The sequence below is a fragment of the Anguilla anguilla genome, chromosome 8 (assembly GCF_013347855.1).
Source record: "Anguilla anguilla isolate fAngAng1 chromosome 8, fAngAng1.pri, whole genome shotgun sequence".
Lineage (NCBI taxonomy): Eukaryota > Metazoa > Chordata > Actinopteri > Anguilliformes > Anguillidae > Anguilla > Anguilla anguilla.
The window spans coordinates 35,317,316-35,340,089 of record NC_049208.1 but is presented as its reverse complement, the minus strand read 5'-3'; the positions used below and the strand labels follow the sequence as shown (position 1 = coordinate 35,340,089).

Here is a 22,774-nt window from a genome sequence, read left to right as displayed (position 1 = left end):
CTCGTTCTGTTCCAGGAGCCGCTGGAGCTCGGCGGTGAACGGCGGAGCGGCGGGGGGCGGCGGGGGCGGGGGCAGCGGCGGAGGGGGCGGAGGAGGAGGAGGCGGGGGAGGAGGTGGAGGAGGCGGTAGCGGGGGCGGCGGCTCCTCCGGCAGGTCGTCGGCGGCGGCGCGGGACTCCAGGAGGCAGACGCGGGTGATCCGCACGGGGAGGGAGCGCGGCTCGGGGCTCCTGGGGAGCCAGCCCCAACCCGTCATCCCCGCCTCCGTCATCCCCGAGGAGCTCATCTCTCAGGTCAGCCCCGCCCAGGCAGCTTCCTCTCAGTGCCCCGGAACCTCACCACAATGTCTCTGCACAGCCCCCACATGCATCATCCCAGCAGTATAACCTGCACACAACCTCCATGGAACCATTACATAACCATCCCACTCAACCCACGTCCAACCTCCACTCAGAACTCAAGCTCCTTACGGCTGTGTTCTGTTCCTAGCGCTTAGCGCCCATACATTATTTTGGGCTCCACATTCTACGAAGATCAGCAAGGCCCTTCATGTGGTCGGAGTGGGTGAAGAGTGGCCACGGGTTTGCCGTGATTGTTGACTTGGCTTTGGCTCTCTCCCCAGGCCCAGGTGGTTCTTCAGGGCAAATCCAGGAGCGTCATCATCCGCGAGCTCCAGCGCACAAACCTGGACGTGAACCTGGCCGTCAACAACCTGCTGAGCAGGGACGACGAGGACGGCGACGACGGAGACGACACAGCCAGCGAGTCTTACTTACCCGGAGGTAAGCGCAGGCTCGGGCGCCTAGTTCTCTCACCCATTACTCACACTGGCAGGTCTGAGTAATGCATTATTCCGGTTTTGCTGCTTCATTTCCTTCTTAACCCTTTGAAGAGTAGGTTTTCTGGAATGTTTTTTCAAAATTCTGTGTTCTAGAGCTCCCATTGCTTTCCCTTACAAGTAGTGACTGTTACATCCGCATTAGCATGTTCCACTAAAAACATTCTAATCGCATATTTGTGATCCCATGCCTTAACCTTTTGAAAAGTAGGTTTTTTGGGGGAAAAAAATGTCCTCTGTTTTAGAACGTCATTGTGTTACCAGTAGTGTTACATCAGCATTAGGATGTTCTAATCACATATTCGTGATCTCACACGAACAGTGATGTTAACAGTGATGTCAACCTCAACCCCCAGCTACTGTTTTACTCACTAGGTTTTACTCACTTATTGGAATAACTTTTTAAAAGACTTATGGGCCATTTTTGGGGTCTGTGCTCTAAAGTCCTGGCTGGTTCTGCTGTATGTGTGTGGTGGGCCACCCGCGTGACCAGTGTTGGGTTTCCGTTTACCCCGTTCAGAGGACCTGATGTCCCTGCTGGACGCCGACATCCACTCGGCACACCCCAGCGTCATCATCGACGCGGACGCCATGTTCTCCGAAGACATCAGCTACTTCGGATACCCCTCGTTCCGACGCTCCTCGCTGTCCCGGCTCGGATCCTCACGAGGTGACTCCCCGCACCTGCAGCACTGTGGCGGGGCGGCTGTGTCATTTACAGCATCTGTGACTGCAGTGTTAAAATAATGCTGTGCCCCTTGTGTTGTTACTGTGTGTGAAACAGTGAAGAATGACAAAGCATTTTTAATACATTACTTTAAGGCTGTAATGTAAAAAAGGCATGCTAGGTATCCTCTTAGTCCTCCTTGATGCACTAAATGCTGCAGTCCACCTTTCTGTACATTCAAACAGAAATGTGTGTAGCTGCATGGTAGGTGCAGGTTTTATTAACGAATGGTTTAGCTTGTGTGAAAATGCATGGGCAGGGAACACAGCAGTGAGCCCTCTGAGAAAGCCCCACCCCTCCCTCCCACACCTCACCCCCTCCTCCCTGCCACACCCACTCCCAGATTCTGCATGCCATAGCCCTCATCCGTATCCTCGCCGTTTATTTGTGGTTCACATGGACAACACAGACTTATTTGAATTTGAATTCCTCTGCTGCCATTATATATATATATATTTATACTTACTTTTTTTCTATTCTGCAAAGGGTCTTTCCCAGAGAGTGGCTTACTTTTATCCCACTGGTGTGACCCCATTGCATACCAGTTCTCCTTCTTCCCCTAGAGCGTGACTCGGAGCTGTTGCGTGAGCGTGAGTCTGTGTTGAGGTTGCGCGAGCGCCGCTGGCTCGACGGGGCCTCTTTTGACACGGAGCGCGGCTCCACCAGCAGGGACGGAGAGCCCGGCCTGGACCGGAAGAGCCCCCCCACGCAGAGCCCCGTCTCCCTGGCCGAGGACCTCCAGTGGTGGCCCGATAAGGTTTGCCCCCCCCCCCCTCCCATTCGTCTCCTTCACGCGCCGCTGCAAAATGCCCCCCCCTCGCTTTTAACGGGCTGAAGGACAATAGAGGGCTGTCCCTGAAAGTTTACGTATGCCATAATCCATCTTAATTTTAGTATTTTAACATTGAACATGAATATATGACTGGGCTTGGCTCCTGATAAGGAAATTCAGGGGAAGTGTTTGGTTGGCCACCCTGAAGCACACCCCTTATAATGAGAAAGGTGTTTGATAAGTGCTTGGAATGTCCCACCGGGTGTTTTACCTGAGTTCTTATGAGAGAATCGTTCAGGCAGTTTCTTGTCGGCCTGTTTTGAAAGAACGCCTTTTCAGCTGAATGCCCACACAGGCAATGTGCCAGGCTGCACATTATACGGCATCGCTCAGCGTGTGTGCAAACCTCAGTATTCACTCACTCCCTGCTGCAGCTGCAAGAGCCTGCAGTTATTAATGAGGCCCTCCAGCCTCCCCTCCTGTTAGCAATAATTTCTGAAGGCTTTCCGGATGTGATGCATATGAGCTCTGTTCAAAGAACAGGGAATCGGGAGAAAGAAAGGAATATGGAGAGAGAAGGACCAGGAGCTACAGAGAGAGAGACATTCAGACAGATAGACAGACAGAGAGAGAGACATAGACGGACTGAGAGAGACAGAGACAGACATTCAGAGAGACAGACAGAGAGAGAGAGACAGACAAACAGACACACAGAGAGAGATATTCAGACAGACAGACAGAGAGAGATAGATACAGAGAGAGAGAGAGAGAGAGAGAGAGGTAAAGCCATTGCTCAGAGTTGTGTTTGCAGGGCTGCGGGTGACAGCTGCCCAGCCTGGCTGCCAGGGCCGGGGCGGTTCCCCCTCCAGAGAACCCCTCCTCTATTTCCGTACGGCCCGGCACAAGGCCGCCTTGTCCTGCTGAATCACCGCGGCCAGCCGCAGCGATCCAGTCACCAGGGACGCGCCGATTCTGTTACACATGCCCCGCGTGCTGGCTGCGCTTCAGAGCGCCCGCAGGTGTCCAAATTCAGCGCCCTGTCCGCGGGCCAGGGTCGCCTGAGGACAAGCCTGTTTCTGGACGTGTGTGAGCTTAGCCGTTTCCATGTCCCCTGTGTCCAATGCAAACTGTAACTAAACAGAGGAAAAGTATCGTACATATATTGTTAAATGACTGGCTTCCCCTCTTTAGATTCACTGGGTTTTTGTACTGTTTTCATGAAGTTTTCGTATTTAATTGCCCTCTGCTGTTGTTCTGTAGGATGGCACTAAGTTTGTGAGCATTGGGGCGCTGTACTCTGAGCTGGTGGCTGTCAGTACCAAAGGAGAGCTTTACCAATGGAAATGGAGCGAACCAGAACCCTACAGGAACACGCAGGTAACGGTCTTCTCTGAGTGCTGCCAGCTTGGACACACTGGTTTAATACTGCCCATGTTGACTGACTGTAATTGACTGGATAGTTAAGTTTAGCACATCTTGATGCACTGGCCAAATAATATTTAGAGTCCTTTTCTGTAATCAGTCCTATTCTTATAAACCTATGGAAAACACCAAGTCTTGTAAATGAATGTAAAACATATTGCCAGGTCCTGTAGCTTGACCAGTGGTGTTTTTAACATGAGACCTCTCCACCGTCTTCATCCTGCAGAACCCTTCTGTTCACCACCCACGGGCCTCCTTCCTGGGCCTGACCAATGAGAAGATCACCCTCCTGTCAGCCAACTGCATCAGAGCCACTGTCGCCACGGAGAGCAACAAGGTTAGAGCATGGCTCCACCCCCCGTCAGGCCCTAAGGGCTAAAGCTATCTGTAGAAAAGGCCTTCTTTATGCATTATTATTTGAGCTACTTATCTAATTGGAGCTCTGTCCTCTTAATAACCTTTTCAGAGAAATTACCATCTATTCATTAAAAAAACATTATATAAATTTGTATTATCATAAAATCGTTTAACATGATAATTGAGTAATGATGATTGACCAGAGATCAGAGGTGGGACTGGGCATGCATACTTTTTACAGAAATGCAAGATGTCTGCACTGCTAAGTGACTAGTTGGCCTTTCCTTTGGATTTCTAATCTCATTCCGGTGCTAGATCCATGGCAAATGGTATTGGGGAAAATGACAGAGGGATTGGATTTAGATTCGGTGCACACGATCATGAATAATATGAATATTAAGTATTTTAATGTAGAAATGTAAAGTGTGTGTTTCCTTGCGGGTCGGTCTCACGCCTCTCTGTCGCACAGGTGGCCACGTGGGTGGACGACACGCTGAGCACGGTGGCCTCCAAGCTGGAGCACCCGGCGCAGGCCTTCAGCGAGCTGCAGGGCGAGCGCATCGTCTCGCTGCACTGCTGCGCGCTCTACACCTGCGCCCAGCTGGAGAGCTGCCTCTGCTGGTGGTGAGTGAGGCGCTCGGCGGGCTCCGGAAGCTTCCGCTCTCACTCCGGCTCCGGAAGCTTCCGCTCTCACTCGGGCTCCGGAAGCTTCCGCTCTCACTCGGGCTCCGGAAGCTTCCGCTCTCACTCGGGCTCCGGAAGCTTCCGCTCTCACTCGGGCTCCGGAAGCTTCCGCTCTCACTCGGGCTCCGGAAGCTTCCGCTCTCACTCGGGCTCCGGAAGCTTCCGCTCTCACTCGGGCTCCGGAAGCTTCCGCTCTCACTCCGGCTCCGGAAGCTTCCGCTCTCACTCGGGCTCCGGAAGCTTCCGCTCTCACTCGGGCTCCGGAAGCTTCCGCTCTCACTCGGGCTCCGGAAGCTTCCGCTCTCACTCCGGCTCCGGAAGCTTCCGCTCTCACTCGGGCTCCGGAAGCTTCCGCTCTCACTCCGGCTCCGGAAGCTTCCGCTCTCACTCGGGCTCCGGAAGCTTCCGCTCTCACTCGGGCTCCTCTCTTATTTCTACTGGGGGTTTTGCTCAATTGGCTTAAATTGTTATTATAATTTTTTTGGAGAGGTTTGGTGTTAAATTGTACCCTCTCATTTTTTCTTCAGGGGCGTTGTGCCTTTCAGCCAACGTAAGAAGATGCTGGAGAAGGCCAGAGCCAAGAACAAGAAGCCAAAGTCCAGCGCTGGCATCTCCTCCATCCCTAACATTACTGTGGGAACACAGGTGAGAGCAAATTTTTAAAAACCTTTTTTTTTTTAACTTATATTTATTGATTTTTTTGCAACTTAACAAAACTGGTCAACACACTGTCATAATTCCCTTTGAGGACAATAAAGACAACATTAATGGGTGTACATTTGATGTGGGGGTTACAGGATGGAAAGCCTGTACAAATTGAGTACCTGTCCTGGTTTTGGGCCTGTGATAGTTTGGGTTGCTCCCAAAGTAACACGTGTGACTGTAAACCCCCAGGTGTGCCTGAGAAACAACCCGCTGTACCACGCGGGCGCGGTGGCCTTCTCCGTCAGCACGGGCGTGCCCAAGGTGGGCGTGCTGCTGGAGTCGGTGTGGAACATGAACGACAGCTGCCGCTTCCAGCTGCGCTCGCCAGAGAGCCTCAAGAACCTGGAGAAGACCAGCAAAACCCAGGAGGCCAAGTAAGGGCAGGACAGCGACACGCATTGCCAGCGGCCTCACATGGTTCAAAGGGCGCCCCAGACTGACCACCCCTCTGTCTGCCCGCAGGACGGAGAGCAAACCGGAGGCGGTGAAGACGGAGATGGGCCCTCCGCCCTCGCCGGCGTCCACCTGCAGTGACACCTCGTCCATCGCCAGCAGCGCCTCGCTGCCCTATAGTACGTTAGCATTGTTAGCATAGCGCCTCGCTGCCCTATAGTAGGTTAGCTGTGTTATCATAGCGCAAGGCTGCCCTACAGTATGTTAGCCACGTTAGCATAGCGCAAGGCTGCCCTACAGTACGGTAGCCACGTTAGCATAGCGCAAGGCTGCCCTACAGTACGTTAGCCACGTTAGCATAGCGCAATGCTGCCCTACAGTACGTTAGCCACGTTAGCATAGTGTCTCGCTGCCCTACAGTACGTTAGCCACGTTAGCATAGCGCAATGCTGCCCTACAGTACGTTAGCCTTGTTAGCATAGTGCAACGCTGCCCTACAGTACGTTAGCCTTGTTAGCATAGCACAACGCTGCCCGACAGTACGTTAGCTGCATTAGCACAGCATCTCGCTGCCCTACAGTACGTTAGCCGCATTAGCACAGCATCTCGCTGCCCTACAGTACGTTAGCCGCATTAGCATAGCGCCTTGCACTGCTTTGAATTCAGGGGACTGCCTCAGCCAGAATAATTTCAGCATTTTCATGCTTATTAGCACCACCACATGAGTTCATTTATACACTGGCACTACGCAATGTAATACTGTCTTTTAGTTGTTTGTGTATGTATGTCCCAAAATATGTTGCATAGATTGTGTGTATCTTGTGTTGTATATATTGTCTGCTTTGTGCATGGGTACTACTATATAAGTATTACATAGCTGAATTTGTGTGTGATCGCGCGTGTGTTTGGGCGTGTCTGTGTGTGTGCGTATGCGTGTGCATGCTGGTGTGTGTGTGTGTGCGTATGCGTGTGTGTGTGCGTATGCGTGTGCATGCTGGTGTGTGTTATGAAGATGATACCCTGCTGGCGCAGTGCTGTCCTAACCCTGTGCCTGTGTTATAGAGCGACGGCGCTCTACTCCCGCCCCCAAAGAGGAGGAGAAAGTCAACGAAGAGCAGTGGCCTCTTCGGGAAGTGGTTTTTGTGGAGGATGTAAAAAATGTCCCTGTAGGAAAGGTGTGTGTGGCCACAGTGACCAAACCCAGCTGACTTAAGAGTGGATGAATATCAACATTTGTGTTGTCCTGCTTCATTGTGCGATTATGTAATAATGAATAATGTAATCTTCATGTAAATTAAAATGTAAATGCGATATTTTCTGTAATGCTAAATCTGTTTTGTTAAATATACATTGTTGGAAATGTACATAGCCTATTTTGCAATGAATTGTCTTAAATTTCTGTATACACTTATATTTAATTACGAAATTTTTGTAAAATAGCACTTTTTTGTTTTGAGTTTGTAATTTTTATGTTATGAAGCTCTGTAATTAATATAAAATGTTAACATGCTATGTAATGCCCAGCTGTAAATGTACTGTGCTCTTTCTCTCTCTCTCTCTCTTTCTCTCTGTCTGATTCTCTGTTGTTGTGATGCTCCTTTGGTGGTACAACATTTGCAACAACGTCTCTCTTTTGAACTCAAGGTGCTAAAAGTCGATGGTGCGTATGTTGCTGTGAAATTTCCAGGGACGTCGAGCAGCGTGAGCAGCCAGAGCGCAGCTCCCTCTGACTCTGACCCGTCCTCACTGCTGCAGGACTGCAGGCTGCTCAGAATAGATGAGCTGCAGGTAGGGCCCCTCGCGCGCGAAGCCCGCGTTCAATGCGACCGCGACCGCACCGCCGGCGTCTCTCTCTGAGGGAAACTTCCGGACTGCTGTCGCTAACCCCTGCTTTCCTGTTCTTTCTCTCTCTTTCGACAGGTTGTAAAAACTGGTGGAACTCCAAAAGTTCCCGATTGCTTCCAGCGCACTCCTAAAAAACTATGTATACCCGAGAAGGCTGAAATATTGGCTGTGAATGTTGACTCCAAAGGTACGCGTTTGTTTTGTGTGGTGAAAGGCTGCCATCATTCAGATTTTGGCTCCCAGGTGTTTCATGTTGAAGGTGTTGACAGGATGCTGTTGTCTGCCCCCCCCCCCCCCCCCCAGGAGTCCACGCTGTCCTGAAGACAGGCAGCTGGGTGAGATATTGTATCTTTGATCTGGCCTCTGGGAAGGCCGAGCAGGAGAATAACTTCCCCACCAGCAGCCTGGCCTTTCTGGGCCAGAATGAGCGCAATGTGGCCATCTTCACTGCAGGGCAGGTGAGCTGCGACTACATGCCTCTTACATCTTTAACACGCCGCTCATGCTGGCTTTACCCAGGGATGTGAGGGTTTCTGTCGGCTGGGATTACAGCCTGTGTAGGGAACACTCTGTGCTCTGTCAGTAGTGGAGTTTGCAGCAGTCAGCAATGTATATATACACCTAAATATATGCATTTGCGTTACGAAATTGGATGAGAAAAAAGAAAAAATGTTTTATTAAAACATATATATTTATTTTTTCTTTTGGAGGAAAAAATAAAATGTTTTGTGAAACCCGCTTCTGACACTTCCATTGCTCTGTTCCTGTGGTGTGAACTGATCGGCATGTGCTGATGTGCATGCTGCATGCTCCTGACCCAAACCCATTGCTTTTGTTGAAGGAATCCCCAATAGTCCTGAGGGACGGAAATGGAACTATTTACCCCCTGGCGAAAGACTGTATGGGTGGAATACGAGACCCCGACTGGCTGGATCTGCCCCCCATATCCAGCCTGGGTTTGGGGGTTCACTCTCTGGCCAACCTTCCCACCAACTCGACCGTCAAGAAGAAAGCCGCCATTATCATCATGGCTGTGGAAGTATGTGCCTCGCTACTCAAATATAACCGTCTCCTACATCTGCCGTTAAAATGTCCTCAAAGTGCTACGTTTCTGGTGAATTAACTGAGGGTATATTTGATTTCAGCATTTTTCTGTTGAAGGCAGGTATAAGTTTGTCACTTTTGGGTCCATCCAATGTCAAATCGGCCACCTTCTGATGACACATCAAGTTCCCCAGCCTTGACACCATGACTGTTCCAGCAAAACCAATGCTGGTACCAGCCATTGATCTCAGTGTTTTGATTCTTGATCCGTGTGTGTTAATGGGTGAAACTGGCCACACAGTCCCTCATTGACAATCCTGTGCTTGGTAAAGCTGTCACATAGTCCTCAGACCCACAATCCTTGGTCAGCAGTCACTCCTATATTTGACCGTACGGTACACACAATCCTCAGAAACCACATCACTCCCATAGTCCTTTGGCAGCCGTAACTCCTGTATTTGACCATACGGTCCACACAATCCTCAGTAACCAAACCACATCACTCCTATAATCCTGGGTCAGCCATAACTCCTGTATTTGACCATACGGTCCACACAATCCTCAGTAACCAAACCACATCACTCCTATAATCCTGGGTCAGCCGTAACTCCTGTATTTGACCATACGGTCCACACAATCCTCAGTAACCAAACCACATCACTCCTATAATCCTGGGTCAGCAGTCCCTCCTGTATTTGACCGTACAGTGCATGCAGTCCCCCGTATTGCCCGCGGTCCCGCGCTCCCGCGTTTCGAGCGTGCGGTCCCCAGGGTGCTCAGCGACCGCGTGTGTGCCTTGCAGAAGCAGACTCTGATGCAGCAGGTGCTGCGCTGCGACTACGAGGCGTGCCGCCAGTACCTGGCCAACCTGGAGCAGGCCGTCCTGCTGGAGCAGAGCCCCCACGCCCTCAGCGCCCTGCTGGGCCACCGCTGCGACGGCAACCGCAACATCCTGCACGCCGCCGTCTCCGTCTGCTTCCCCGTCAGCAACAAGGAGACCAAGGAGGAGGAAGGTACGTCCGGGTCAGGGGTCGCGGGAAAGCCGGTCTTTCAGAATGCGGGGCCTGAGAGGTGCGGGTAGGCGTTTCAGATGCGGGTTAGATCCAGACCCTTTTCAGTGGCGCTTTGCTACATTTATTGGACTTTCATCTGCACTTCCTTATTGATGAAGCAGCAAATACCGTGCAGCTTTCTTGCTGATGCTGTACAAAGCAGTCACTATATTACGGTTACATTTTTAAGACCAAAATGAACGATTTTACCTTTTTTCCCCTTTTTTGAACTCAAAATGCTATGCGGGTTGTTCAGTTTTATTTATAGGGCAAGGTTATTGGAACAGAGTCCAGAGAGAAAATGTGAGCGTTTATGGGGCGCAGCATTAGCGCCGTAAATGGAAAAGCTGCGTTAGCGTTGGCCTTCAGGGTAACGAGCCGGGCTCCTTACTAAAGCAGCCCAGTACGGCCTGTTCCTGGAGACCTACTGTCCTTTCACACCTCATTCAAAAGCTAGAGATGTCATTAAGCTGCTTATTCAGGTGTGCCAAATTAGGGTAGAAATGAAAACCGACAGGACGGTACATCTCCAGGAGCAGGGTTGGGGTCACTGACGTAGAGGGATCACGTTTTTCCACCCGTGCGTTCCAGAAGCTGAGCGGTCCGAGAGGAACACGTTCGCGGAGAGGCTGTCCGCGGTGGAGGCCATCGCCAACGCCATCTCCGTGGTCTCCAGCAACAGCTCGGGGAACAGGACGGGCTCGTCCAGCAGCCGGGGGTACGTGCGCGCGCAGAGCAGGGCCACCCCGAAGGCCTCGCACAGAAATACACCCTGAAACAGGAAAGGGATATTTTTACAACCACTGAAACCGAAAGACGTGCAATTGTGTAATAATCATGCAAAAATGGCTACAGTACTGATTGCAGCAGGTGGGTGGTCATGGACTGTCCTATGATTGTGTGCGTGTTATGACTCCAGTGAAGAGCCTGAGTGTGGCCCCTGGCAGCCCTGCGGGGTGTGTGTGGCCCCTGGCAGCCCTGCGGGGTGTGTGTGTGGCCCCTGGCAGCCCTGCGGGGTGTGAGTGTGGCCCCCGCAGCGCTGGGCCCCGGGACACGCCCGTCTTCGGCGGTTAACTGAAGCTGCGTGTGGTAACGTTGCTCTGCTTTCCCTAGCCTGCGGCTGCGCGAGATGATGAGGCGGTCCCTGAGAGCCGCCGGATTGGGCCGCCACGAGTCGGGCCCCTCCTCCAGCGAGCACCAGGACCCCGTGTCCCCGCCCATCGCCCCGCCCAGCTGGGTGCCAGACCCCCCGCCCATGGATCCAGGTCAGCTCTTCCCGGTGTCGCTCGAAATTGCAGTCGAGCGTTGGGCTCTTACTAACCAGTTTTTCAACAATTGTGGCTCCCTTTAGACGGCGATATCGACTTCATCCTGGCCCCCGCCGTGGGCTCCCTCACCACGGCTTCATCCGGCACGGGCCAGGGGCCCAGCACCTCCACCATACCAGGTGAGAGGAGCTCGCTCGCCCACACCATACTAGGGATGTAACCGAATCCGAATACTGTATTCGGGAAAGCACGAATAATGCGATGGAAACCAGATATTTCTTCTACCCAAAGTTGCTCGTTATTATTCGGATTCGGGGGGAAAAAAAAGTCAGCTCCATGTCGAGTTCTCATAGCCTCTATCTAACGTTACACGGGCAGAGAGAGAGAGTATCTGGAACTCTGTCCCGTTATTGGAAAATAATGTGCGCGAGGGAACACAAAAGTAGCTCCAAAAAAAAAATCCCCACCTGTCCAGTTTTTTTTCTTCCAGTCCATTTTTTTTTTCTTCGAGGCCAGGTTTTTTTTATATCTTCCAGTCCAGTTTTTTTTTTTCTTCCAGTCCAGGTTTTTTTTTCTTCTTCCAGTCCAGTTTTTTTCCTTCCAGTCCAGGTTTTTTTTTTATTCCAGTCCAGTTTTTTTTCTTCCAGTCCAGTTTTTTCCCCTTCCAGTCCAGTTTATTTTTTTCTTCCAGTCCAGTTTTTTAAATCCTCCAGTCCAGGTTTTTTTTTTCTTCCAGTCCAGTTTTTTATCTTCCAGTCCAGGTTTTTTTTTGTTTTTTTTTTGTTTTTATTACCTCGCAACAAGTTATTTCTCAGTAAAGCGACACCTTGGCCTTTGAACAGTTCTAAAATCAATGCGCTACAAAATCCAGCATTTTAAAGCAGTTTAAGGGGAGGCACCACCGTCAAAAACGATGATTTTGGTTCTATATACCAATTTTGATATGTTTTTATACTTTGCTTCTATAACTTTCTATAGTTTCATAAAATGAAAAACTAAAGGTAAATAATTGTTATAAATTGTTAATTTAGATGATAATATAACACCATCGTCAAGTGCACAAAGTATAAAATGAGCTTAGCATCTTTTATGATTAAATGCCACTGTGGTTTTAAAACTGACCTGGTTGAATCATATACGGTTAAAAAGCTTGTTTCCTGGAGCGTACTGCTAGAATGACCATATGTGTGGCTATTTCCTTTGCTGTCACTGTGAGGATGGACAAGGAGAACTCTTCGAGTTCATTGGCTACTAGCATTTAAAGGTCCCTTTAACAGCCATTTTCTCAAAACTGTATATTGTCCATAGGGTATTCAGTTTATCTCAACTTTAACAATAGATACAGCTACATAATTTTACATACTGCTTCTTAAATGTTATAGCTAGGGTGTGTCAGAGGCTTTTTTTAAATATGTTTTGTCATTTTTATTTTATGTGGCATTTTATCTGTAAAAATAGGTTAAAAAAACCTTTTTTTCAGCATGTACACATTGTTTTTGGAATAATTAATTAATAAAACAATATTTTGACAAAAGCCTCTGACAAGCCCTAACTATTGAGTTATTGATCACATTTAAAAAAAAAAATCAGTTCAGATTGTATCTGTTGAGCTTAAATATTGAATAGCCTACGCTTATATGCAAATTAGCACATATTTAATGAGCTAATAGCTCATTTGTATATTTTTAAAATAAAAAAATGAAAAGCCATAATACTTTAATAATTTAGTTAAAAATAAAAAGAGAGAGAGAGTGATGAAAAGTACAGTATGAGGATGTGGAAATATACTTCATAATTAATTACATGCCAATATTAAATCAATTTGATGCTTTGAAGGCAGAACAATTGCATTGCCAATGAATATTAGGTTAAAATAAAATATACAACATTTGCCCGATTTAACGTGACGTCCGGTATAAACCACGCCCACTTCCGGTCTTCTGTTCGAATACAGATACACAGACAGATAATTTTGTTGGTTGAACAGACACAGACACAGATACAGATAATGGCGTCTCTGCACACTCCTACACCATACAGCCTCCTGTGCGTTCACAGCGTTGGCGGTGGGCCGCGGCAGCCAGTCCGTGCGAGCCTTTCCCCGTCCCCCGTGGACGGTCGGTCGATTGACGCGTAGCGTGGCGGCTGACTTTTCCGCTCTGCGTCCCTGACAGGGCCTTCCTCTGAGCCCTCGCTGGTGGAGTCCAAAGACCGGAAGGCCAACGCCCACCTGATCCTGAAGCTGATGTGCGACAGCGTCCTGCTCCGCCCCTACCTCCGCGAGCTGCTGTCCGCTAAGTATGACCACTCTGACGAGGGCGGGAGGTCTGAAGCTTTTCGTTTGCGAGCGCTCGGGGTTAACGCCCCTGTCTGTGTGCTGCTCCACAGGGACGCCCGCGGGATGACCCCCTTCATGCTGGCCGTCAGCGGCAGGGCCTACCCGGCCGCCATCACCATTCTGGAAGCGGCTCAGAAAATAGCCAAGGGTACGGAGTTCTCTTTGAGACCTGCTGCTACCACAGCCCATTTCACTAGAACCTGAATTTACCTGTGTTGCATTGTTATGATCAGGCTGAACTTTTAGCAGTTTTGTTTAGTCTGGTTTTTCAGTTTTATTGTGAACACATTCTCTCTCTGTTTTATCAGTAATATGGTCTAACATGATGTATATTGTCTCTTGCCTTGGTCTAGTCAGTCCTTTATTGCAGGGGTGTCCTGTCCTGTCTGAAAAGGGCCGGTGTGGGAGAGGGTTTCTGTTTTAGCCCAACACTACTACACCTTATTTACCGAATTATAGTCTTCAATCAAGATCATGTTTGGTAGAAACAGGTTTCTGGGTTAAAACAAAAACTTGCACCCACACCAGCCCTTTTTGGATTAGATTGGACACCCCAGTTTTATTTTATGATAATACTCTCTTGGATTGGTCGTTCCTCTCTCATATCGGCATGCTGCTCTCTCATTGGCTGTGCTGCAGGGGACTCTGGCCCGGGGGAGAAGGAAGACACAGACTCTGTGTTCATGGAAATGATCTGTCCCGCTGGGACCAACCCGGACGACTCTCCCCTCTACGTGCTCTGCTGCAACGACACCTGTAGCTTCACCTGGACCGGGGCGGAGCACATCAACCAGGTGAGCTTCCTCAATCAACCACTAGGGGGCGACGTGGGAGAAGCACGCATGTGAGCTGCTGTTAGAAGCTGATGAGGGTAGGGGGTTTGGGAGTGTTGTGTTGGAAGCTGATGTGTGAGGCAAGGGGGTTTGGGAGTGTTGTGTTAGAAGCTGATGTGTGAGGGGAGGGGGTTTGGGAGTGTTGTGTTAGAAGCTGATGTGTGAGGCAAGGGGGTTTGGGAGTGTTGTGTTAGAAGCTGATGTGTGAGGGGAGGGGGTTTGAGTGCTATGTTAGAGAGTGATATGCAGTAGGACTCTCTGAGACTGAATCTAGGCTGACAGACTTGTGGGGTTTCAGGACATCTTTGAGTGCCGGACCTGCGGTTTGCTGGAGTCTCTCTGCTGCTGTACCGAATGTGCCAGGGTTTGCCACAAGGGACACGACTGCAAGTAAGAGCATTTCGCTGACACATTCATGATGACCTCATTCTGCATAATGTGTTCTGCTCTAGTCTAGTGTTAAATTCATGCTATTGCCTGTTACCGTCTACCATGTAAACTCACTGGATCCTGTTTGGCTCGCAGGCTGAAGAGAACCTCTCCCACTGCGTACTGTGACTGCTGGGAGAAGTGCAAGTGCAAGACGCTGATCGCAGGGCAGAAGTCTGCCCGCCTGGACCTGCTGTACCGACTGCTGACCACCACCAGCCTGGTGACCACGCCCAACAGCAGGCGAGTGCGGACAGGGCCGGCCGGAGGGCCCGCGCTCCTCCCTCTCTCCCCTAGGCCCCGAGTCTAATCGCTCTTCTCCGTCTCGCCACAGGGGGGAGCACATCCTCCTCTTCCTGGTCCAGACTGTCGCCAGGCAGAGCGTGGAGCACTGCCAGTACCGGCCCCCGCGGATCAGAGAGGACCGGAACCGCAAAGCTGCTAACGCCGAGGGTGCGTGTGTGTCCTGTGTGTGTGTGTGTGTGTGTGTGTGTGTGTGTGTGTGTGTGTGTGTGTGTGTGTGTGTGTGTGTGTGTGTGTGTGTGTGTGTGTGTGTGTGTGTGTGTGTGTGTGTGTGTGTGTGTGTGCGCGCGTGTGTGTGTGTCCTGTGTGTGAATGCGTATGTGTGTGTGTGTGTACGCGCGTGCGTGCGTGCGTGTGCGCGCGCGTGCCTGTATCTGTGTGTGTGTGTGTGCGTGCGTGTGTGTATCTGTCTGTCTGTCTGTCTCACTGTGTGTGTGTGTGTGTGGTGAACTGGGTGTTTTTGAGCAGAACACTTCTTGACAGGCGAGTAAGAGAACTCAGTCCCTTGTGTTCCGTGGCAGTGTCATTACCGCCCAGCCGAAAGGCCAGGCCTCTCGAGGCAGACGGTGTCCTGCTGTGGAGCATTTCCTGTCAGAAACGGGCCCGCTATATGGAGACCTGAGGCTCTGTGAGGGACCTGGAGGAATTCCCACAGCACAGGGAATGCTGTCTCACCGAGAATCACTGTAATTACAGAAACTACAGAAATGTGAAGACATGGGCCTTCCCAGTTAATGTGCACATTTCACTGAGAAGATTGTGTAAAGCTGTGGTTCCCAACCCAGTTCCAGGAGATCTACGGTCCTGTTGGTTTTCACATTGGGTTGCTCATAGTAGCAGGTGTGTCGAATTAGGGTCGAAATGAAAACCTGCAGGACGGTAGATCTGCAGGAGCAGGGTTGGGAGTCCCTGGTGTGTTGGATGGTTGAGAGCTGTGGTGGTTAACGGCCTTCTCCCCGCTCCTCAGACTCCGACATGCCGGACCACGACCTGGAGCCTCCGCGCTTCGCCCAGCTGGCCCTGGAGCGCGTGCTGCAGGACTGGAACGCCCTCAGGTCCATGGTCCTCTTCGGCTCCCGCGAGAACAAAGACCCGTGAGTAGCGCCTGTCCTCCCCCTTTCCAATCAGAGTGCGGTCTGTGTGGGAGCTCCTCCCCCTTCATCCATTCCTCTAGTCAGTGTGGTCTGTGAGCTCTCCTCCAACTCTGACCTCTCCTCCTATCAGTGTTGCCTGTGTGAGTACTCATCCCCATTCATCCCCTCTTCTAGTCAGAGTACGGTCTATAAAAGCTCCACCGACTCCACCCTCTCTCTTCATCAGAGTGCTGTCTGTGTGAGAGCTCCTCCCCCTTCATCCCCACCTCCAGTCAGAGTGCTGTCTGTGTGACAACTCCTCCCCCTGACCTAGGCTTAGCACTCACTCACCCCGCCCCTCTTGTCCCCTCCCCAGCCTGAGCGCCAGCAGCCGAATCGGGCACCTCCTCCCCGAGGAGCAGGTGTACCTGAACCAGCAGAGCGCCACCATCAGGCTGGACTGCTTCACACACTGTCTCATCGTCAAGTGCGCCCCCGACATCACGGTAAGGCCGCTCGGCTTTCACAGAGCTTCCCAAACCCCCCCCCCCCCGCGGTCCCTCCGCACGTGGGCCCCGCCCGCTGAACCCCGCCCTCTCCCTGCCGCAGTTCATCGACACGCTGCTGGGCACGCTGGTGAAGGAGCTGCAGAACAAGTACACGCCCGGGCGCAGGGAGGAGGCCGTGGACGTCACCATGCGCTTCCTGCGCTCGGTCGCCCGCGTCTTCGTCATCCTCAGCGTGGAGATGGCCTCGTCCAAGAAGAAGAAGTACGTGTGCCTCAGCGACTCGGGGCTCGCTGTGCCCTCCTTCACTCAGAGCTGGCTTTTACATATCTATAATGTCTTCATAAGGAAATCAGCAAATGATCTAATGAGAACCCTTGCAATACATGCATACTTACATACTGTTCTTACATAAATACATACTGTACATACATACGTGCATACATATCAACATTGTCCTCCTAAAGTAGAGGGGAAGTGAAGGGAGCACAACTTCTGAATACATTACATAGCCAACAAATTTTAATAGTTCTATAAATGCAATAAAATAATTGGCTTGAATTATAGTAGTTATGAAATGATTATGTTTTCATGCTGTGGTGTGTCATGTCCAGATAGTAGTTTTGCTGCCCACACCATTACAGTGAGAATGTGTGTCACATATTGCCACAGCGTCTTTCGAGGGTGCTGATTGGCTGCTCTCGCGTGTCAGTAACTTCATCCCCCAGCCCATCGGGAAGTGCCGGCGGGTGTTCCAGGCGCTGCTGCCGTACGCGGTGGAGGAGCTGTGCAACGTGGCCGAGTCGCTCATCGTGCCCGTGCGCATGGGCGTGGCCCGCCCCACCGCGCCCTTCACCCTGGCCAGCACCAGCATCGACGCCGTGCAGGGCAGCGAGGAGCTCTTCTCCGTCGAGCCGCTGCCGCCCCGGCCCTCGCCCGACCAGTCCAGCAGGTACCCAGCCTCCCCCCGAGCTCCGCTCTGAGCCTGCGGCACTGCTCTTACAGACAGAGCTGCTGGCCGTGTCAGTGTTCAGGCTGGGGTTAAGGGTGGTGTCCACAGTCTGTGGTTTGCAAATGCACTCCTCCCCCCTCCACCCTGAGTGAAACCACACATGGACAGCATGCTTGAGTATGCTGATGTTTTATCCATACAGTGGCCCAAACCCTTTTGAAGTGTACTCAAAGGACCTGATGTCAGCTTTAAAAAAATATAAGCACTATTTCACCAGAACTATTGCTCCCCATTCAAATCAGCCTCGACATGACATCGGGGCATTAGTGTACATTAAAGCTGAGAAACATTTGCCTTTGAGGTGGTCCCTTTTGAACCATGGGGGTGATGCTTTTGCAATTCACATTTTCTGGTTACGTAAATTTAATATAAATCACACAAATGTGTTCCTTTGATCTAATGGAATAGAGGACTTTGAGTACACTTAATCCCAAATGCATTGTGAAGTCTTTTTGTGTCATTGTGAAATGTGCATGAAATGAGGGGGTGAATGGTTTGACAGCGCGCTGTACACTCTGCTTAGACTCTGTGTGGTGAGGCTTTATTCAGGGCTGAGCCCTCAGGCTCAGAGGGGTGGAGTGGAGGCTGAGTGAAGCCTGAATGCAGAGGGCCTGCTGGGCCTGTCTGGGCCTGGTAGAGGCGCTGCTTAAACGCCCCTCCTCCATTTGTGGACGGTGCCGTCTGCTTTGAGCCGGAAGGTTCCGCGGCGCTCACTCTGCTGCGCTCGTGTGTGCAGCTCCAGCCAGTCGGCCTCCTCCTACATCATGAGGAACCCGCAGCCCCGCCGCAGCAGCCAATCGCAGCCCGCCCGTGGCCGGGACGAGGAGCAGGACGAGATCGTGTCCGCCGACGTCGAGGAGGTCAGCGGCCGCGTCGCGGTATTTAAGAGCCTTTTTTTGTCTCTGCCGCGGGGGGGTGCGACCGCTCTCGTCTCCCTGTGGGGGCGTGGTCGGAGCGCTCAAACGGAACCGTGTCTGTGCCCTCAGGTGGAGGTGGTGGAGGGCGTGGCCGGGGAGGAGGATCACCACGACGACCAGGAGGAGCAGGGGGAGGAGAACGCCGAGGTGGAGGGGCAGCACGACGAACACGACGAGGATGGTGAGAGATGTTTGTGCAAACTACAACACCCACAAACCCCAGGGGCTTATGCAAACTATAACACCCACAAACCCCAGGGGCTTGTGATTCAGCTGTCAGAGCCTGCCACCCAAGAGACATTCACTTTCATACACTCAGAACTCACTATATGACTAAAGATATGTTTGTGATGAACGTTTAACTAAAATGAACTTATCCATTCTTATATGGCGTATATCCATTATTGTTATTCTGTAAAGCGTTTTAAAGTGGTTGCCGTAGTAAATTAATTGTAATTGAAAGTGTGCTGTGTGTAGTGAGTTCAGAAGGCCTCAGTGTAGGTGGGTATTCTGTCTCTAGGCAGTGACATGGAGCTGGATTTGCTGGCTGCCGCAGAGACGGAGAGTGACAGTGAGAGTAACCATAGTAACCAAGATAATGCCAGTGGCCGGAGGAGTGTTGTCACCGCAGCAACTGCTGGCTCCGAAGCAGGTACTTGCAATATAATTTTGATTTTATTTTCCTTTTTTTTAAATTTTATTTATTTATTTTTTGTAAATTAAGATTATGGTTTTGCCTTATAGATACACTTATATGTTACAAATTTGACTTTTGAATTTGGAATTTTCCAAACATGTTACTTATACAGATTCAATCAAGGAATGTTTCTCTTTTAATGAAAATAACTTAATTTTTTTCTGCTATTTGAGAAACCCATTTTTATTCCCGCTTAAATATTTTCAAATTAGGTTCCAAGATCACATTCGACTGCTTTGCTACAATATATTCACGAGGCAATTTTTTATAATGGCTCTGCCAAAAACTGAAACATTTCAGCTTTGTAGTGAATGAATGTAGTCAGAAGCAGGAGAAGTAGCTTGTGGTTCAAAAGTGGCATGTATTTCATTTGCAGGAAGTAGGGTGTCCCTGGGATACCCTTTCTTTGGTATGGGCCTTTCTTTGTTTCCATGGGTTTTCATCAAGGACAGCGTGAACTCTGTACACCCAAGTTTATAAAGAGCTTTCCCAACGTTGTCCCTGCCCCCCTTTCCCACCCCCCTGTAACACCATCCGTATTATTAACACAAGTTCTCCCTGTTTAAAGTTTTAACCACAAATGTTTTTGGTTTTGCTATCAGGTTTATTCAATAACTGACTAATTAAAGTTTTTTTGTTCATCTTTATGTAGTGTGCTGGTGTTTGAGAAGTTACATCAATTTTGTAGATAAGCTTTCTCCTTTAAAGGAAGTTTCAAATTACTCTTATTGTGCGGACTGTATTACTGTTCATTTTGAATACAAAAGCATATCAGACCTCCCTCCATTTTAAGTGTATGTGATTGGTGCTTTTGAATTTTCATGCGTGACTGTTGTTTTAACTGTTAAATCGGTGAGCAGTGTGTAGACTTGTAACTGGTGGCCTGTGTCTTGTGGTGTCGTGGAACACTAACCCAAGAGCGTCTCAGGCCACGCCCTTCCCCGGCCCCCGGCCCCGCCCCCCACACTGAACTGTCTCTTGTTTTGAATCCCTCCTCCCTCCCGAAGGTGCCAGCAGTGTCCCTGCCTTCTTTTCAGAGGACGACTCCCAGTCCAACGACTCGAGCGACTCGGACAGCAGCAGCAGCCAGAGCGACGACGTGGACCAGGAGACCTACCTGGTGGACGAGCCGCTGGAGCGGGCGTCGGGCGCCTCGCACGCCAACGGCGCCGCCCAGGCCCCGCGCTCCATGCAGTGGGCCGTGCGCAGCACCCCCAGCCAGAGGGCCGCCAGCAGTGCCCCCTCCAGCTCCTCCACCCCCGCCGGTCAGTCTGACTCTGCCCCCCTCTCCCCTCCCGCTTTACAGACAGCCTGGGGCTGGACGCTGCTTTTACATTACAGGCGCTTAGCAGACTCTCTTTTCCAGATTGACTTAGCACAACTTTTTACATAGCATGTACATTGCAACCATTTATACAGCTGGATATATACTGCAGCGATGCAGTATATATCCAGCTAAGTACCTTGCTTAGCCTGCATCGCTGGCTAGGGTATGATGTGTATGATGACCTTTAGGTTGCAAGACCAGCTCCTTACCCATTATACTACACTGTCGCCACTGGAAGGCCTTTAAATCTGATTGGTCATCTCTTTTAGTGGTTTAGTGGTGATTTCAAGAGGGTAAATGCCGTCTGTTGCGCTCTTTGAGGCTGTGCTTAGGGTTTCTAAGTCCTTAAGAATAAAAGTTCTGTGTGATGCTGAAGTGGCGTGCTCCTGGTCTCCCTGCAGCGAGCTCCACCGGGCTGATCTACATCGACCCGTCCAACCTGCGGCGGAGCGGCGCCATCAGCACCAGCGCGGCGGCGGCCGCGGCAGCCCTGGAGGCCAGCAACTCCAGCAGCTACCTGACCTCGGCCAGCAGCCTGGCGCGCGCCTACAGCATCGTCATCCGCCAGATCTCCGACCTCATGGGCCTCATCCCCAAATACAACCACCTGGTGTACTCCCAGTACCCCGCTGCCGTCAAGCTCACCTACCAGGACGCTGTCAACCTGCAGGTGGGGCTGCCAGGACCTCAACCGTCCCCCAAGGGCCTGACCGAGGTCACCTTAAATTTACGCATGAGTAATGTAGTTCACTGACACTGCTGTGAAGGCTTCCATTCATTTACACATTTATAAGATTTAACTGATGGCTCTAGGGAGGGCTTGCATTTCTGAATGTATAACAGCCTGCTCCTGTTTATACATTTGTAAGCCCTATCCTACATCACCATGAAGGGCTTGCATTAAACATTTATAAAAGCTGACTCACACCTCTATGCCAGCATTACCTTCATGCATATATAAGAGCTGATTCGCACCACTATGAAGGCCTTAGATTTATAAGAGCTGACTCACGCCATTATGAAGGCCTTAGATTTGTGTCCTCCGTGTTCTCAGAACTACGTGGAGGAGAAGCTGATCCCCACCTGGAACTGGATGGTGTCCATCATGGACTCCACGGAGGCTCAGCTGCGCTACGGCTCGGCCCTGTCCTCCGCCGGTGACCCGGGGCACCCCAGCCACCCGCTGCACGCCTCGCAGCACTCCACCCGCCGCGACCGCATGACCGCCCGCGAAGAGGCCAGCCTGAGGACGCTGGAGGGGCGCAGGTAAGGGGCTGCTGCGACTGACACTGACACAGCTCAGGCACATTCTTATATAAACTCATATGGGTCACTAGGGCCGAATTCAGCTGACAGTGACACGGCTCAGGCACATTCTTATATAAACTCATAAGGTTAGGACCCATTCAATGACCCATCTGACTCTGCTAGACTGGTGGCATGTACCATTAAGCAAGAGGCTCTTGAGTGCACAGTATTTATATCTAAACATAATAGAACTAGGAAATGACTGATATTCTTAGCAGAAACTAGGAGGCTCTTCTACAGAACCTGTAATCTTCCAAACAGTAATAAAATGCGTCCCTGTTTGTGTTTGTTTGTGTGTGTGTGCGTACGTGTGTGTGTGTGTGTCACAGGCGTGCGGCCACGCTGCTCAGCGCGCGGCAGGGCATGCTGTCGGCCCGCGGGGACTTCCTGAACTACGCGCTCTCGCTGATGCGCTCTCACAACGACGAGCACTCGGACGTGCTGCCCGTGCTGGACGTGTGCTCGCTCAAGCACGTGGCCTACGTCTTCCAGGCCCTCATCTACTGGATCAAGGCCATGAACCAGCAGACCACGCTGGACACGCCCCAGCTGGACAGGAAGAGGTACGACGGCCCGTGAGCCGGAATCTTCCGCAGGCCCAGTGTGTGTCTGGGTATCGCAGTGAACGTAGCCTAGCCTTCTCATATTTACTAATGCACGTGTGTAAATGAGGGATAGTGATAAACTGGTGGGGGACAAGCTCCAACTCTGAGAATCTCCTAAATCAGTTCACTTTTGTACAGGACTTGGCTTTCTGTTTAAATGAAGTCCTGTACTTCATGTCCAAATGTAACCGGATCAGTGAAGTAGTGTTTTTTGATCTGTGATGTGTTAGAACCCGTGAGATTCTGGAGCTGGGTCTGGACAACGAGGACTCGGAACACGAGAACGATGAAGACACCAATCAGAGTGAGTATCGTGAGGG

The 22,774-nt window shown here is 50.9% G+C and overlaps 1 protein-coding gene across 10 annotated transcripts in view; it reads left to right on the top strand.

Annotated features, from left to right (window-relative positions):
- LOC118234111 (E3 ubiquitin-protein ligase UBR5) overlaps positions 1-22,774 on the top strand; it is a 49,609-nt gene that overhangs the window by 16,527 nt on the left and 10,308 nt on the right. For 3 of the 10 annotated variants that reach the window (XM_035430439.1, XM_035430446.1, XM_035430445.1), the window contains exons 6-42: positions 16-292; positions 622-781; positions 1,358-1,507; positions 2,110-2,321; positions 3,597-3,713; positions 3,985-4,095; positions 4,585-4,739; positions 5,327-5,444; positions 5,694-5,878; positions 5,967-6,076; positions 6,960-7,072; positions 7,542-7,685; positions 7,818-7,929; positions 8,046-8,200; positions 8,584-8,781; positions 9,589-9,799; positions 10,430-10,556; positions 10,952-11,103; positions 11,190-11,285; positions 13,281-13,404; positions 13,495-13,592; positions 14,084-14,238; positions 14,576-14,667; positions 14,803-14,949; positions 15,041-15,159; positions 15,977-16,103; positions 16,459-16,588; positions 16,692-16,852; positions 17,301-17,540; positions 18,337-18,460; positions 18,587-18,698; positions 19,038-19,169; positions 20,222-20,479; positions 20,943-21,211; positions 21,596-21,807; positions 22,179-22,412; positions 22,685-22,758. In XM_035430439.1, the coding sequence (XP_035286330.1) occupies positions 16-292; positions 622-781; positions 1,358-1,507; positions 2,110-2,321; positions 3,597-3,713; positions 3,985-4,095; positions 4,585-4,739; positions 5,327-5,444; positions 5,694-5,878; positions 5,967-6,076; positions 6,960-7,072; positions 7,542-7,685; positions 7,818-7,929; positions 8,046-8,200; positions 8,584-8,781; positions 9,589-9,799; positions 10,430-10,556; positions 10,952-11,103; positions 11,190-11,285; positions 13,281-13,404; positions 13,495-13,592; positions 14,084-14,238; positions 14,576-14,667; positions 14,803-14,949; positions 15,041-15,159; positions 15,977-16,103; positions 16,459-16,588; positions 16,692-16,852; positions 17,301-17,540; positions 18,337-18,460; positions 18,587-18,698; positions 19,038-19,169; positions 20,222-20,479; positions 20,943-21,211; positions 21,596-21,807; positions 22,179-22,412; positions 22,685-22,758 (5,711 nt within the window). Of the gene's footprint in view, positions 1-15; positions 293-621; positions 782-1,357; positions 1,508-2,109; positions 2,322-3,596; positions 3,714-3,984; positions 4,096-4,584; positions 4,740-5,326; positions 5,445-5,693; positions 5,879-5,966; positions 6,077-6,959; positions 7,073-7,541; positions 7,686-7,817; positions 7,930-8,045; positions 8,201-8,583; positions 8,782-9,588; positions 9,800-10,429; positions 10,557-10,951; positions 11,104-11,189; positions 11,286-13,280; positions 13,405-13,494; positions 13,593-14,083; positions 14,239-14,575; positions 14,668-14,802; positions 14,950-15,040; positions 15,160-15,976; positions 16,104-16,458; positions 16,589-16,691; positions 16,853-17,300; positions 17,541-18,336; positions 18,479-18,586; positions 18,699-19,037; positions 19,170-20,221; positions 20,480-20,942; positions 21,212-21,595; positions 21,808-22,178; positions 22,413-22,684; positions 22,759-22,774 lie in introns of all 10 variants that reach the window. The other 7 variants (XM_035430444.1, XM_035430438.1, XM_035430437.1 and 4 more) reach the window with 5 other exon arrangements.